The sequence below is a fragment of the Oncorhynchus clarkii genome, chromosome 20 (genome assembly GCF_045791955.1).
Source record: "Oncorhynchus clarkii lewisi isolate Uvic-CL-2024 chromosome 20, UVic_Ocla_1.0, whole genome shotgun sequence".
In the NCBI taxonomy this organism is placed as follows: Eukaryota; Metazoa; Chordata; class Actinopteri; order Salmoniformes; family Salmonidae; genus Oncorhynchus; species Oncorhynchus clarkii.
Window position 1 is genome coordinate 5346511 of NC_092166.1, and position 17812 is coordinate 5364322.

At 41.4% G+C, this 17812-nt stretch overlaps 1 protein-coding gene across 1 annotated transcript in view; it reads right to left on the minus strand.

Annotated features, from left to right (window-relative positions):
• LOC139375800 (collagen alpha-1(XI) chain-like) overlaps positions 1 to 17812 on the minus strand; it is a 212842-nt gene that overhangs the window by 181050 nt on the left and 13980 nt on the right. Inside the window, exons 2-3 of the mRNA XM_071117670.1 lie at positions 11839 to 12003; positions 5636 to 5849 (exon numbers count right to left, since the gene is read on the minus strand). Coding sequence (XP_070973771.1) covers positions 5636 to 5849; positions 11839 to 12003 — 379 coding nt within the window. The remainder of the gene's footprint in view (positions 1 to 5635; positions 5850 to 11838; positions 12004 to 17812) is intronic.

Consider the following 17812-nt stretch of genomic DNA (forward strand, 5'->3'; position numbering starts at 1 on the left):
GTCTGGTATAGTCAGAGATTATCTACAGTCTGGTATAGTCAGAGATGATCTACCGTCTGGTATTAGTCAGAGATGATCTACAGTCTGGTATAGTCAGAGATGATCTACCGTCTGGTATAGTCAGAGATGATCTACAGTCTGGTATAGTCAGAGATGATCTACCGTCTGGTATAGTCAGAGATGATCTACCGTCTGGTATTAGTCAGAGATGATCTACCGTCTGGTATTAGTCCGAGATGATCTACCGTCTGGTATAGTCAGAGATGATCTACCTTCTGGTATTAGTCCGAGATGATCTACCTTCTGGTATAGTCCGAGATGATCTACCTTCTGGTATAGTCAGAGATGATCTACCTTCTGGTATTAGTCCGAGATGATCTACCTTCTGGTATAGTCAGAGATGATCTACCGTCTGGTATTAGTCCGAGATGATCTACCGTCTGGTATTAGTCCGAGATGATCTACCTTCTGGTATAGTCAGAGATGATCTACCATCTGGTATAGTCAGAGATGATCTACAGTCTGGTATAGTCAGAGATGATCTACCATCTGGTATAGTCAGAGATGATCTACCGTCTGGTATTAGTCCGAGATGATCTACCGTCTGGTATAGTCAGAGATGATCTACCATCTGGTATAGTCAGAGATGATCTACCTTCTGGTATAGTCAGAGATGATCTACCGTCTGGTATAGTCAGAGATGATCTACAGTCTGGTATAGTCAGAGATGATCTACCTTCTGGTATAGTCAGAGATGATCTACCGTCTGGTATTAGTCCGAGATGATCTACCGTCTAGTATAGTCAGAGATGATCTACCATCTGGTATAGTCAGAGATGATCTACCTTCTGGTATAGTCAGAGATGATCTACCGTCTGGTATAGTCAGAGATGATCTACAGTCTGGTATAGTCAGAGATGATCTACCATCTGGTATAGTCAGAGATGATCTACAGTCTGGTATAGTCAGAGATGATCTACCGTCTGGTATTAGTCCGAGACGATCTACCTTCTGGTATTAGTCCGAGATGATCTACCGTCTGGTATTAGTCCGAGATGATCTACCTTCTGGTATAGTCAGAGATGATCTACCGTCTGGTATAGTCAGAGATGATCTACAGTCTGGTATAGTCAGAGATGATCTACCATCTGGTATAGTCAGAGATGATCTACCGTCTGGTATTAGTCCGAGATGTTCTACCGTCTGGTATAGTCAGAGATGATCTACCGTCTGGTATAGTCAGAGATGATCTACAGTCTGGTATTAGTCCGAGATGTTCTACCGTCTGGTATTAGTCCGAGATGATCTACCGTCTGGTATTAGTCAGAGATGATCTACCGTCTGGTATTAGTCAGAGATGATCTACCGTCTGGTATTAGTCCGAGATGATCTATCGTCTGGTATTAGTCCGAGATGATCTACCGTCTGGTATAGTCAGAGATGATCTACCGTCTGGTATTAGTCCGAGATGTTCTACCGTCTGGTATTAGTCAGAGATGATCTACCGTCTGGTATAGTCAGAGATGATCTACCGTCAGGTACAGTCAGAGATGATCTACCGTCTGGTATTAGTCAGAGATGATCTACCGTCTGGTATTAGTCAGAGATGATCTACCGTCTGGTATTAGTCAGAGATGATCTACCGTCTGGTATTAGTCCGAGATGATCTACCGTCTGGTATTAGTCCGAGATGATCTACCGTCTGGTATTAGTCCGAGATGATCTACCGTCTGGTATAGTCAGAGATGATCTACCGTCTGGTATTAGTCCGAGATGATCTACCGTCTGGTATAGTCAGAGATGATCTACCGTCTGGTATAGTCAGAGATGATCTACAGTCTGGTATAGTCAGAGATGATCTACCATCTGGTATAGTCAGAGATTATCTACCATCTGGTATAGTCAGAAATGATCTACCATCTGGTATAGTCAGAGATGATCTACCATCTGGTATAGTCAGAGATGATCTACCATCTGGTATAGTCAGAGATGATCTACCATCTGGTATAGTCAGAGATTATCTACCATCTGGTATAGTCAGAGATGATCTACCGTCTGGTATTAGTCCGAGATGATCTACCGTCTGGTATAGTCAGAGATGATCTACCATCTGGTATAGTCAGAGATGATCTACCTTCTGGTATAGTCAGAGATGATCTACCGTCTGGTATAGTCAGAGATGATCTACAGTCTGGTATAGTCAGAGATGATCTACCTTCTGGTATAGTCAGAGATGATCTACCGTCTGGTATTAGTCCGAGATGATCTACCGTCTAGTATAGTCAGAGATGATCTACCATCTGGTATAGTCAGAGATGATCTACCTTCTGGTATAGTCAGAGATGATCTACCGTCTGGTATAGTCAGAGATGATCTACAGTCTGGTATAGTCAGAGATGATCTACCATCTGGTATAGTCAGAGATGATCTACAGTCTGGTATAGTCAGAGATGATCTACCGTCTGGTATTAGTCCGAGACGATCTACCTTCTGGTATTAGTCCGAGATGATCTACCGTCTGGTATTAGTCCGAGATGATCTACCTTCTGGTATAGTCAGAGATGATCTACCGTCTGGTATAGTCAGAGATGATCTACAGTCTGGTATAGTCAGAGATGATCTACCATCTGGTATAGTCAGAGATGATCTACCGTCTGGTATTAGTCCGAGATGTTCTACCGTCTGGTATAGTCAGAGATGATCTACCGTCTGGTATAGTCAGAGATGATCTACAGTCTGGTATTAGTCCGAGATGTTCTACCGTCTGGTATTAGTCCGAGATGATCTACCGTCTGGTATTAGTCAGAGATGATCTACCGTCTGGTATTAGTCAGAGATGATCTACCGTCTGGTATTAGTCCGAGATGATCTATCGTCTGGTATTAGTCCGAGATGATCTACCGTCTGGTATAGTCAGAGATGATCTACCGTCTGGTATTAGTCCGAGATGTTCTACCGTCTGGTATTAGTCAGAGATGATCTACCGTCTGGTATAGTCAGAGATGATCTACCGTCTGGTACAGTCAGAGATGATCTACCGTCTGGTATTAGTCAGAGATGATCTACCGTCTGGTATTAGTCAGAGATGATCTACCGTCTGGTATTAGTCAGAGATGATCTACCGTCTGGTATTAGTCCGAGATGATCTACCGTCTGGTATTAGTCCGAGATGATCTACCGTCTGGTATTAGTCCGAGATGATCTACCGTCTGGTATAGTCAGAGATGATCTACCGTCTGGTATTAGTCCGAGATGATCTACCGTCTGGTATAGTCAGAGATGATCTACCGTCTGGTATAGTCAGAGATGATCTACAGTCTGGTATAGTCAGAGATGATCTACCATCTGGTATAGTCAGAGATTATCTACCATCTGGTATAGTCAGAAATGATCTACCATCTGGTATAGTCAGAGATGATCTACCATCTGGTATAGTCAGAGATGATCTACCATCTGGTATAGTCAGAGATGATCTACCATCTGGTATAGTCAGAGATTATCTACCATCTGGTATAGTCAGAGATGATCTACAGTCTGGTATAGTCAGAGATGATCTACAGTCTGGTATAGTCAGAGATGATCTACCGTCTGGTATAGTCAGAGATGATCTACCGTCTGGTATAGTCAGAGATGATCTACCATCTGGTATAGTCAGAGAGATGCCAACAGATTTAAAACTTAAAACTAGGTTGTTCTTGTTGAAGATAATTTGATCTTCTCAGAAAAATTCCTAGCTAAACAAACAATAAAACAATACAATTACAGTAATTGAAACAGGCTAACTCTACTTTACAAGTTTTGAAAAACAGATAAATCAACGGCAAACATTCAAGTTACATACCAATGCAACGCTTCATTTCACTGTAGACAATTGTATCAGACACGTTTTTGCAAAATGTTTCAAATTAGCAAAGAGTTCACAGTCAGAATATTAATGTTACAGTTAGGTAATTTATGAAGCTCAAACTCATTTATTTGGATAGTTAACTACACATCAACAACACAGACAGCTGTAAATAATTTGGCAAAAACTATTTGTAATTAAAACCCTGCCAAATAAATAATTGGGTTACTCCAAAAAAAAGACAGCCATCCCACAGTTATATTCCTTATGTTTTCAATAACTAAACAATGAAGCATATAAATATAAGAATTGTGCATTTTCAGTGATTTGTTTGGGTCTGCTTAGAAGCCTTAAATACGTTCTTGGGAATTCTGAACACTTAGATCTTGTAAGCCCATCTTGTAAAAAAAATAGCTTATTGTGCATTTGGAAAGTATTCAGACCCCTTGACTTTTTCCACATTTTGTGACGTTACAGCCTTATTCTAAAATGGATTTAAAAAATATATATATGTTCTCATCAGTCTACACATAATACCCCATAATGACATCACAATACCCCATAATGACATCACAATACCCCATAATGACATCACAATACCCCATAATGACATCATAATACCCCATAATGACATCACAATACCCCATAATGACATCACAATACCCCATAATGACATCATAATACCCCATAATGACATCACACTACCCCATAATGACATCACAATACCCCATAATGACATCACAATACCCCATAATGACATCATAATACCCCATAATGACATCACAATACCCCATAATGACATCACAATACCCCATAATGACATCATAATACCCCATAATGACATCACAATACCCCATAATGACATCACAATACCCCATAATGACATCACAATACCCCATAATGACATCATAATACCCCATAATGACATCACAATACCCCATAATGACATCACAATACCCCATAATGGCATCACAATACCCCATAATGACATCATAATACCCCATAATGACAAAGCAAAAACTGGTGGTTCCAAAGTTCTTTCATTCAAGATTGATGCAGGCTACTGTGTTACAATCCTGTCTCTGAGTTTTTGCTCTGACATGAACTGTCAACCGGTAGACCATATATAGACAGGTGTGTGCCTTTCCAAATTATGTCCAATCAATTAAATTTATGACAGGTGGACTCCAATCAAGTTGTAGAAACATCTCAAGATGATCAATGGAAACAGGATGCACCTGAGATCAATGTTGAGTCTCATAGCAAAGAGTCTGAATACTTATGTAAATATGTTTTTTTCTGTTTTTACATTTTTAATACATTTGCAAACATTTCTAAACACCTGTTTTCGCTTTGTCATGATGGGTTATTGTGTGTAGATAGCTGAGGACATTTTTTTATTTTTAAAAACCATTTTAGAATAAGGCTGTAACATAACGAAATGTGGAAAAAGTCAAGGGGTCTGAATACTTTCCGAATGTACTGTAGGTGGCATGGAGTATGTCTGCAGGAAGAACTCAGTAAGGCCACAGACCCTCTCAGAAACATCTTGCCGTCCTCCATGTACAACATCAAAGGCACAACAAGCATAAAACTGCACACCGATGAGCATCTTCTAACTTCTCGTAGGCTCAGTCAAACTTCAGTTACTTACCTGAGGAAAGAGAAATCCTAAAACTAACCCAAACAGCGCCTCACCTTACCCCAACCCTAATCCTGTCCGTAACATAAAATGCCTTGCTCTGTGATACGGTAGTGATGAGTTACTCAGGTGTCTCAGACTTCACTTACTTGCCGTCAGCGAGGTTGATGGATCTGAACAGTGGGTAATCCTCTGGGGAAGGTTTCCCATGCTGGTCTTCGTACAGGAAGACAGGAGAGCGTCCCACCTCCACACCCAGCTGCTGGACCCCCTGCTCGTTATACACAGACAGCAAGAAGGACTGGCTGCCTGCCTTGGGCTTGATGGTGAACATCACTGAGAAGTCCTCTGGGAACACTCCTCCTGGTGAAAGAAGAAAAAGAAGAGAGAGGTTAATTTACTCATCTGATTGGATAGAGAGGTTAATATATTCATCTGATTGGTTAGAGAGGTTAATTTATTCATCTGGTTGGTTAGAGAGGTTAATTTATTCATCTGATTGGTTAGAGAGGTGAATTTATTCATCTGATTGGTTAGAGGTTAATTTATTCATCTGATTGGTTAGAGAGGTTAATTTATTCATCTGATTGGATAGAGAGGTTAATTTACTCATCTGATTGGTTAGAGAGGTTAATTTATAAATCTGATTGGTTAGAGAGGTTAATTTATTCATCTGATTGGTTAGAGAGGTTAATTTATTCATCTGATTGGTTAGAGAGGTTAATTTACTCATCTGATTGGATAGAGAGGTTAATTTACTCATCTGATTGGATAGAGAGGTTAATTTATTCATCTGATTGGTTAGAGAGGTTAATTTATTCATCTGATTGGTTAGAGAGGTTAATTTATTCATCTGATTGGTTGGAGAGGTTCATTTATTCATCTGATTAGTTCGAGAGGTTCATTTATTCATCTGATTGGCTCTGTTTATTTGGATCCCCATTAACTGCCAAACTCCTGGGTAATCATCAATGTGTAGCGCCAAAAGTGAAGGAAAGAAGGTTAGAGGTGGGCGAACAACAAGTAGATAGGTTAGCTTAGCAATATGACATCATCAAACCCAGAATAATAAAAGAGGTTAAAGGTGGACGTGGTAATATGTCATCATCAAACTCAGAAGAGTTAGAGAGGGTAAAGGTGGACGCAGGAATATGACATCATCAAACCCAGAATAATAAAAGAGGTTAAAGGTGGACGTGGTAATATGTCACCATCAAACCCAGAAGAGTTAGAGAGGGTAGAGGTGGACGCAGTAATATGACATCATCAAACCCAGAAGAGTTAGAGAGGGTAGAGGTGGACGCAGTAATATGACATCGAACACAGAAGTTAGAGAGTTTAGAGGTGGACGCAGTAATATGACATCCTCAAACCCAGAAAAGTTAGAGAGGGTAGAGGTGGACGCAGCAATATGACATCCTCAAACCCAGAAGAGTTAGAGAGGGTAGAGATGGACGCAGCAATATGACATCATCAGACAAAGAAAAGTTAGACAGGATAGAGGTGGATGTGGTAATATGACATCATCAAACCCAGAAGAGCTAGAGAGGGTAGAGGTGGATGTGGTAATATGACATCATCAAACCCAGGAAAGTTAGAGAGGGTAGAGGTGGACGCAGCAATATGACATCATCAGACACAGAAAAGTTAGACAGGATAGAGGTGGATGTGGTAATATGACATCTAGGGCTGGCAAAATTAAAGAATAACCCTATAACCGGATGAAGACCATCATGAAAATAAAACAACTGTTATAACCGTTGTAAAAACAAATCATAACCAAGGACAAAAAGATGCTTTTGAAGTCCAAAAAGACAAAACAGAAAACAAGGCTTTTCAAATGTAAAAAAACAGACAGACACACAGACGCACACGAGGGCTGCCAAATCAAGATTAATAATAATAATAATAATAATAATAAACTCAGCATAAAAAGAAACGTCCCGTTTTCAGAATCCTATCTTTCAAAGATCATTTCGTAAAAATCCAAATAACTTCACAGATCTTCATTGTAAAGGGTTTAAACACTGTTTCCCATGCTTGTTCAATGAGCCATAAACAATTAATGAACATGCACCTGTGGAACGGTCGTTAAGACACTAACAGCTTACAGACGGTAGGCAATTAAAGGTCACAGTTATGAAAACTTAGGACACTAAAGAGGCCTTTCTACTGACTGAAAAACACCAAAAGAAAGATACCCAGGGTCCCTGCTCATCTGTGTGAAAGTGCCTTAGGCATGCAGCAAGGAAGCATGAGGACTGCAGATGTGGCCAGGGCAATAAATTCCAATCTCCGTACTGTGAGACGCCTAAGACAGGAATACAGGGAGACAAGACGGACAGCTGATTGTCCTCGCAGTGGCAGACCACGTGTAACAACTGCACAGGATCGGTACATCGGAACATCACACCTGCGGGACAGGTACAGGTTGGCAACAACAACTGCCCGAGTTACACCAGGAACGCACAATCCCTCCATCAGTGCTCAGACTGTCCACAATTGGCTGAGAGAGGCTGGACTGAGGGATTGTAGGCCTGTTGTAAGGCAGGTCCTCACCAGACATCACCGGCAACAACGTAACCTATCGGTACAAACCCACCGTTGCTGGACCAGACAGGACTGTCAAAAAGTGCTGTTCACTGACAAGTCACGGTTTTGTCTCTCATGGTCGGATTCGCGTTTATCGTCGAAGGAATGAGCTTTACACCGAGGCCTGTACTCTGGAGCGGTATCGATTTGGAGGTGGTGGGTCTGCCATGGTCTGGGGCGGTGTGTCACAACATCATCAGACTGAGTTTGTTGTCATTGCAGGCAATCTCAAAGCTGTGCGTTATAGGGAAGACATCCTCCTCCCTCATTTGGTACCCTTCCTGCAGGCTCATCCTGACATGACCCTCCAGCATGACAATGACACAAGCCATACGGCTCATTCTGTGAGTGATTTCCTGCAAGACAGGAATGTCAGTGTTCTGCCATGGCCAGCGAATAGCCTGGATCTCAATCCCATTGAGCATGTCTGGGACGTGTTGGATCAGAGGGTGAGGCCTAATAATACAGAATAACATAATGCAGAATGACATAATATAGAATGACATAATATAGAATGACATGATACAGAATGACATGATACAGAATGACATAATACAGAATGACATAATATAGAATGACATAATATAGAATGACATAATATAGAATGACATAATCCAGAATGACATAATACAGAATGACATAATAAAGAATGACATAATACAGAATAACATAATGCAGAATGACATAATCCAGAATGACATAATACACAATGACATAATACACAATGACATGATACACAATGACATGATACAATAGACATCAATAGACAAGAACAGCTCAAGGATAGAACTACACACATATTTAAAAAGGCCCACGTAGCCCACATATCAATGCATACACACATACTATCGAGGTCCAATAGGGGAGAGGTGTTGCTTTATCTGTTTTCTGAAACCAGGTTTGCTGTTTATTTGAGCAATATGAGACGGAAGGAAGTTCAATGCAATAAGTTCTCTATATACATCTGAACATTTTCTTGAATTTGGGGACTATGAAAAAAAAAACCCTGGTGGCATGTCTGGTGGGTTATAACGTTGACCGGGGTCAATTTTCCTCACCAATAACCGTCAACCAAAATTCCATGACTGTTACAGTCCTAATGACATCATTGTATTTCTGGGAGACTTCCTGTTTCTATACTTTTTGTTTTTACCTTTATTTAACATGGCAAGTTTAAGAACAAATTCTTATTTGCAATGACGGCCTACCACCGGCCGACGATGGGCCAATTGTGCACCGCCCTATGGGACTCCCAATCAGGGCCAGATGTGATTCAGCCTGGATTTGAAACAGGGACTGTAGTGATGCCTCTAGCACTGAGATGCAGTGTCTTCAGACCGCTGAGGCCACTCGGGAGCCCAGAATTCAAGGCTTGTCCTTAGTTACACCCGTCCTCGAGGACACATTAAAATGATCATGTCAATCTCATGGACTGTTAGCCCTCACATCCACATCTTTTGTCTACTTGAGAGGGGTTACATTTCCCCTAGCTGCATCCTTCAGTTTACCAGACGAAGTGTTAGGGTCAGGCTCGTAAAATTACAGATTAGTACCTTTAATTTAAGTTTAAATGTGTCCTTTGTTGCTGGGTACTTTAAGAACGTATTAGACCAACTGGCTAATCTTGAAAGTCACAAGTGATCTAATTGGACAATTCATTTTTTACAAGGTGTGTGAAAAGAGAACAAGCCAAACAAAATGTAATTATTTAACTAACCGTTAACTAGAATAAAATAGGTTGCTGCTGATGAAATAAAAGCTGAATCGTTCTCTTTTAGACAGAGAACTCTGACAGACTGCTACTAAATCAAATAGGAAACTGTACTCCACTTCATTCAATTGTATTTGAGCCTATTTGACTGAAATTCCCAGTCTTTAAAACCAGTAACATTTCCAGGCAAATTATTTTTTTGGCCTAAAATCACAGAAAATCTCACTGTTCATTTAATCTCCTGCTATTTTATGCCTTTATTTTTTTTCCTTTGCTGTCTGGACAATTTGGCAAAGCGCCAACACTCACAGACGGAGGGAAAAGTATTTAACAAGCCACTGTTTCTAGTAAAGTTGTATACAGTATCCTGTCAGTACGGGCCAAGTAGGCAACTAGCGTCTTGAACGGTCTATCTTTTCAACCAGAAAGAGGGCCAACGACTCCACAGGACAAGAACCAGCTTTGTCCTTTATTTATCCTTCGAGCTAATAAATGCTTGGTCGTTGTCCCACGTGTCCTTATGGTATAGACCCTAGCATTCTGTATCTGCAGTCTCCCTTCATACATTAAACATCTCAATGAACCTCCCTTATCCCCACAGTGTAGGTCATATTCTATCAATCCATTAATCCCTACAGTGTAGGTCATATTCTATCAATTCATTAATCCCCACAGTGTAGGTCATATTCTATCAATTCATTAATCCCCACAGTATAGGTCATATTCTATCAATCCATTAATCCCCACAGTATAGGTCATATTCTATCAATTCATTAATCCCCACAGTATAGGTCATATTCTATCAATTCATTAATCCCCACAGTATAGGTCATATTCTATCAATTCATTAATCCCCACAGTGTAGGTCATATTCTATCCATCCATTAATCCCCACAGTATAGGTTATATTCTTTCAATTCATTAATACCCACAGTATAGGTCATATTCTATCAATTCATTAATCCCCACAGTATAGGTCATATTCTATCCATCCATTAATCCCCACAGTGTAGGTCATATTCTATCAATTCATTAATCCCCACAGTATAGGTCATATTGTATCAATTCATTAATCCCCACAGTGTAGGTTATATTCTATCAATTCATTAATCCCCACAGTGTAGGTTATATTCTATCCATCCATTAATCCCCACAGTGTAGGCCCTACTCTCTCAGCTATTCATCTATCTCTACAGGGTACATGCTGTACTTGCTGTATTCACACACTAAACATCTCGATTCCACCAATGGATAGAACTGAAACATATCCCTTTTCCACATCTATAGACAGTGTTTTGTACCGCTACAGCTAATGACCTAGTTGTTGTATTCCCTCTGTTGTTCAATCAATCCAATTTCAAATCAAATGTATTTATAAAGCCCTTCTTACATCAGCTGATATCTCAAAGTGCTGTACAGAAATCCAGCCTAAATCCCCAAAACAGCAAGCAATGCAGGTGTAGAAGCACGGTGGCTAGGAAAAACTCCCTAGAAAGGCCAAAACATAGGAAGAAACCTAGAGAGGAAACAGGCTATGAGGGGTGGGCCAGTCCTCTGTTGATTTATTGTCAATACTGTGGATTAACTGGTTTAAACAGTAAGCAGTTTAGGACAGTAGTTTAGGACAGTAGTTTAGGACAGTATTTAGGACAGTAGCTTCTATGGAGACCCCTTGGAAGTGTCCAAAATGGCACCCTATTCCCAATGAGGTGCACTACATAGGGAATAGGGATGTGGTGCCATGTGGAATTCAAACACTATCGAAGACGTCTCTGTCTTTCCAAAATGGCATCTGATGAATTTGGATGTGTTTGTCAATGGTGCGCCGCCCTATGGGACTCCCAATCCAGATTCCCATAGGATGATGTAATACAGCCTGGAGTCAAACCAGAAACTGTAGTGACGCCTCTAAGCATTGAGATGCAGAGCCTTTAGACCGCTGTGCCACTTGGGAGCGTGTGGAAAATCAATTTACGTGAGGTTTGATGTGCGCGTGTGCGCGTGCGTGCGTGTGTGTGTGTGCGTGTGTCTCCAGATCGGTTAAGTCACCTGGGAAGAGTTGCTTGCTGGGAGCGCTGATCTGGGCCTGCTTCCCCACACGGAAGGCTATGTCAGGTTTAGATCCTCTCCGGTGAGCGCAGAAGCCCGTGACTTTACGGACGCCATCCGGAGAGCTGTGGAAGTCCAGAGCCTTGAGTACATCCACTGGGTCAGCTGTGAAGAGAGGAGAGGGACAAGTAGGTTAGGACAGTAGTTTAGGACAGTAGTTTAGGACAGTAGATTAGGACAGTAGTTTAGGACAGTAGCTTAGGACAGTAGTTTAGGACAGTAGTTTAGGACAGTAACTTAGGACAGTAGTTTAGGACAGTAGTTTAGGACAGTAGTTTAGGACAGTAGCTTAGGACAGTAGTTTAGGACAGTAGTTTAGGACAGTAGTTTAGGACAGTAGTTTAGGACAGTAGCTTAGGACAGTAGTTTAGGACAGTAGTTTAGTACAGTAGTTAGGACAGTAGTTTAGGACAGTAGTTTAGGACAGTAGCTTAGGACAGTAGTTTAGGACAGTAGTTTAGGACAGTAGCTTAGGACAGTAGTTTAGGACAGTAGATTAGGACAGTAGTTTAGGACAGTAGATTAGGACAGTAGTTTAGGACAGTAGCTTAGGACAGTAGTTTAGGACAGTAGCTTAGGACAGTAGCTTAGGACAAGTGTTTTGTAATTGCACATGGTAAAAATAAAGAGTTTGTTTATATGGGAGCAGTATAGCAGATGTATTGTATTGTTTTTTTTTACCTCAGGGGTGAGGATTTAGTATCCTCTTTATAGCTTTGACCTCAAGAGGTTAAGTACAAAAAAAAAGGAGTTTCAGAAACCCATAAAAGCAAATATTACTCTCTTTAATCTAACATGAAAGCTATTATATATGAATATATATAGCTTTCACCTCACAGTTTAAGTATATTACTGTTGTAATTACCATGGTATTAACTATCAACTATGTTTTAAGTAGTGGTAGAACTGAAGCCTGAAAAGGACAGGAAATTCACATGAGCACCACAATGTCTACTCCCACACACCCATGCTCTACCAAGGTTTTCCAGCACACAGCTTTGTCCAACTACAGTAGATATGTCCGTCTGTTTGTAGTAGTAGCTCGGTTGCTTTGCCATAGAACAACACTCAACAAAAAGGATGGGAGGTTTGACGTTTTCCAAGAAGATGGACATGCTTTACCACACCACTAGATGGTTTTACTGCACGTGAAGAGAAAATCTACCGATACGGCCACCAGTGTTTTTATGCAGAAACCTGGGCGGTGGGCCTGTAAAGATGATTAGGGGCCATCTAATCGGTTTAATAGCCCCCCCCCCCTCCCTGCCTATATGGGGTCCACTCTACAAAACCACAGTTACAGACCCACAGGGAGGGAGGTTAAGAGGGGGGGGGGGGGGGGGACAAAGAGAGAGAGAGAGAGAGAGAGAGAGAGAGAGAGAGAGAGAGAGAGAGAGAGAGAGAGAGAGAGAGAGAAAGAGACTGCAGAGGGAGTGAGTGGAGGAGGGAGGGAGGGAGAGGAAGAGGGGTAGACAGAGAGAGCAGGGGGAAAGAGAGGAAATGGGGGAAGAGAGGGGTAGGGAGGGAGGGGGAGATGGGGGGAGACAGGGAGAGACCATGGGGGGAGTGAGAAAGGGAAAGAGAGAGAGAGAGAGTTGGAGAGTGTGAGAGAGAGGGATAAAACGCCTTTGGGTCTGCAACAGTAGGGTTGAGGTTTTACAGGCAATTTAACACCACTGAGAACCTTTCCTATTAAATGGAAAAGGAACTGAAGGAGTGTCTTTTGTTGTTTCATACACTGTTACAACTGTTACACATACTACGGTCTGTGTCTCTCTCTCTAATTCTCTCTCTCTCTTTCTCCTGTTCCTCTCACTATCGCTCTCCTTTTTCTATCTCTCTCTCTCTCAACTGACTAGCTGTATCAGCAAAGACGAGAGGAATTCTCTAACTATTTAATTGACTTAGTTCCCCTCCCTCCCTCCCTCCCCCGAGGGTCACAGTGATATACAGTATGTTTATGGGGAATTTCAAGCAGGCTAATAGCAGGACTAGGTTTTAAAGGAGCCGTACGCACAGGGGGTCTCTTCACTACTCACGAATACATTGAAAACGTCCCACATGGAACCAACCCATAGGCCTCTGGTCTAAAGTAGTGAACTATATATAGGGAATAGGGTGCCATAGGGCTCTGGTCAAAAGTAGTGCACTATATAGGGAATAGGGTGCCATAGGGCTCTGGTCAAAAGTAGTGAACTATATATAGGGAATAGGGTGCCATAGGGCTCTGGTCAAAAGTAGTGAACTATATATAGGGAATAGGGTGCCATAGGGCTCTGGTCAAAAGTAGTGAACTATATATAGGGAATAGGGTGCCATAGGGCTCTGGTCAAAAGTAGTGCACTATATAGGGAATAGGGTGCCATAGGGCTCTGGTCAAAAGTAGTGAACTATATATAGGGAATAGGGTGCCATAGGGCTCTGGTCAAATGTAGTGGACTATATATAGGGAATGGGGTGCCATATGGCTCTGGTCAAAAGTAGTGAACTATATATAGGGAATAGGGTTCCATAGGGCTCTGGTCTAAAGTAGTGAACTATATATAGGGAATAGGGTGTCATAGGACTCTGGTCTAAAGTAGTGAACTATATATAGGGAATAGGGTGCCATAGGATTCTGGTCTAAAGTAGTGAACTATATAGGGAATAGGATGCCATAGGACTCTGGTCTAAAGTAGTGAACTATATAGGGAATAGGGTGCCATAGGATTCTGGTCTAAAGTAGTGAACTATACAGGGAATAGGGTGTCATAGGACTCTGGTCTAAAGTAGTGAACTATTAGGGAATAGGGTGCAATTTGGGAGGCAGGCATTGACAACGTTCCAGTAACCAGATGATTTGTGTGGATCCTTTTCTAAAAGGAGACCCCACCGTATATAGACGTAAGTGTCTCTACTTACAAACACAGTGGTGAAGAGGGCATGAGAGGGCCTCTTCCCCTGCAGGAGGCCGAGAACATTTCAACCACATAGCCTATCGCTATTCGCCCTCCTATTAACCAGAAAGACAGTGACACACGGAACCATGACAAAACTACCGACATGACACGGGGAATATGAACCGACTATCGACATAACAAGGGAAATATGAATCAACTATCGACATAACAAGGGAAATATGAATCAACTATCGACATAACAAGGGAAATATGAACCAACTATCGACATGACACTGGAAATATGAATCAACTATCGACATAACAAGGGAAATATGAACCAACTATCAACATAACAAGGGAAATATGAATCAACTATCGACATAACAAGCAAAATATGAATCAACTATCGACATGACAAGGGAAATATGAATCAACTATCGACATAACACTGGAAATATGAATCAACTATCGACATAACAAGGGAAATATGAATCAACTATCGACATAACACTGGAAATATGAATCAACTATCGACATAACAAGGGAAATATGAATCAACTATCGACATAACACTGGAAATATGAACCAACTATCAACATAACAAGGGAAATATGAATCAACTATCGACATCACACTGGAAATATGAACCAACTATCAACATAACAAGGGAAATATGAATCAACTATCGACATAACACTGGAAATATGAACCAACTATCAACATCACTGGGGCCAAGCTCCCTGCCATCCAGGACCTCTATGCCAATTGTATTTCATCTTTATTTAACTAGGCAAGTCAAAACCAGGTGGTGTCAGAGGAAGACCCCCCCCCAAAAAAAAATAGTCAAAGATTCCAACCACCTAAGTCACAGACTGTTCTCTCTGCTACCTCACGACGATGCACCAATTTTTGTTTTACCAACAGGACTCTGAACAGCTTCTACTCCCAAGCTATTAGACTGCTCAATAGTTATTTAAATACTTATTTAAATAGTTATCTGGACTATCTGCATTGACCCTTTGTGCACTAACTTGTGTTTTGACTCTTCACATACACTGCTGCTACTGTTACCTACTGTTTACAATTCATCCTAGTTATATGTGTAGTACAAATCTACCTCAATTACCTCGTACCCCTGCACATCCAACTCAGTAACTAGTACACTTTTTACAAAATAAATGCAGAGATTAAGATAAATAAAAACATCTATAAATGAATAGAAAATAAAGAAGGTGATCTAACTTTCATCACGTTTCACATCTTCGTCCCCAAACGGCAGCCTATTCCCTATATAGTGCACTTTGTTTGGAATGCAGCCCTGGTCTCTGAACCCCTCATCTTTCATCACGTTTCACATCTTCGTCCCCAAACGGCAGCCTATTCCCTATATAGTGCACTTTGTTTGGAATGCAGCCCTGGTCTCTGAACCCCTCATCTTATAAGACAAACTAAACCCAGAATAAATTGTTTTGTTTTTTATTATCCTCCAGCCATTCAGCCATCCCCAACAACATGGGGTAATCTTGTCTGGACAGAAAGAAAAAAAAACTAATGTCACCCTTAAACAAACCCTTTACAGGGGCGGACTGGCCATAGGGCAAATGCCAGATGGGCTGGTCCATTTTTAACCCAGTGGGTCAGTCTAAATTAGGGCTTTGGTGTTAAAAGTATTATTATATGGAGAATAATGAAGGGGGGGGGGGGGTTTGGGGGGGGGCACGAGTGGAAAAAAATGGTCTCGGTCCATCCCTTACATCATCCCTATGTCACCCCTATGTCATCCTTATGTCACCCTTATGTCACCCCTCTGTCCTTCTGTTACCGGGTCAACGGACAGGAAGCAGCGCCTTCCAAAGTATAATAAATAACAATAATAAAGTAACACGATCTGACAAGAATGGAGTCTTCTGAAGTCTCTCTAGTCTGGTCACATAAAGGCTTCATAGAAAGACAACTAGAAAGAGGAATTTAACATGCAATCTCACTGCATTGATGATAAAGATCAGCAGGGTTCTCAGACAGTTGGATCCATTGAAAGAATAGAAACCTAACGGGTTTAGTCCCAAATATCACTCAAAGAAGAATCTAGAGGAAACGGAAGGGTACTCCCCCATTCACATCGACAGGGCTGTAGGGGGGGGAGTGGGTCAAGGGCTTCAAGTTCCTCAGTGTCAACATCACTAAGGATCTATCGTAGACAAAACATGACAACGCCTCTTTCCCATCAGGAGGATGAAAAGATTTGGCGTGGGGCCCTCGGATCCTCTAGAAGTTCTACAGCTACACCATCGAGAGCATCTTGACTGGCTGCATCACTGCTTGGCATCTGACCGCAAGGCGGTACAGAGGGTGGTGAGCACAGCCCAGTACATCACTGGGGCCGACCCGCCTGTCATCCAGGACCTCTATACCAGGCGGTGTCAGAGGAACGCACCGAAACATTGTCAAAGACTCCAGCCACCCAAGTCACAGACTGTTCTCTCTGCCACCGATGCACCAAGCCTGGAGCCGACAGGACCCTGAACAGCTTCTACCCCCACGCCATACACTGTTCTCTCTGCTACTGCACGGCAAGCGGTACCGATGCACCAAGTCTGGAACCAACAGAACCCTGAACAGCTTCTACCCCCTCCAAGCCATAAGTTAATTAACTAAATTAACTAAATAACTATAACTAGTTAGGGACAGTTTAGTTAGTTAATTAACCAAATAACTATAACTAGTTAGGGACAGTTTAGTTAGTTAATTAACCTAATAACTATAACTAGTTAGGGACAGTTTAGTTAGTTAATTAACAAAATAACTATAACTAGTTAGGGACAGTTTAGTTAGTTAATTAACCAAATAACTATAACTAGTTAGGGACAGTTTAGTGAGTTAATTAACTAAATAACTATAACTAGTTAGGGACAGTTTTGTTAGTTAATTAACCAAATAACTATAACTAGTTAGGTACAGTTTAGTTAGTTAATTAAACAAATAACTATAACTAGTTAGGTACAGTTTAGTTAGTTAATTAACCAAATAACTATAAC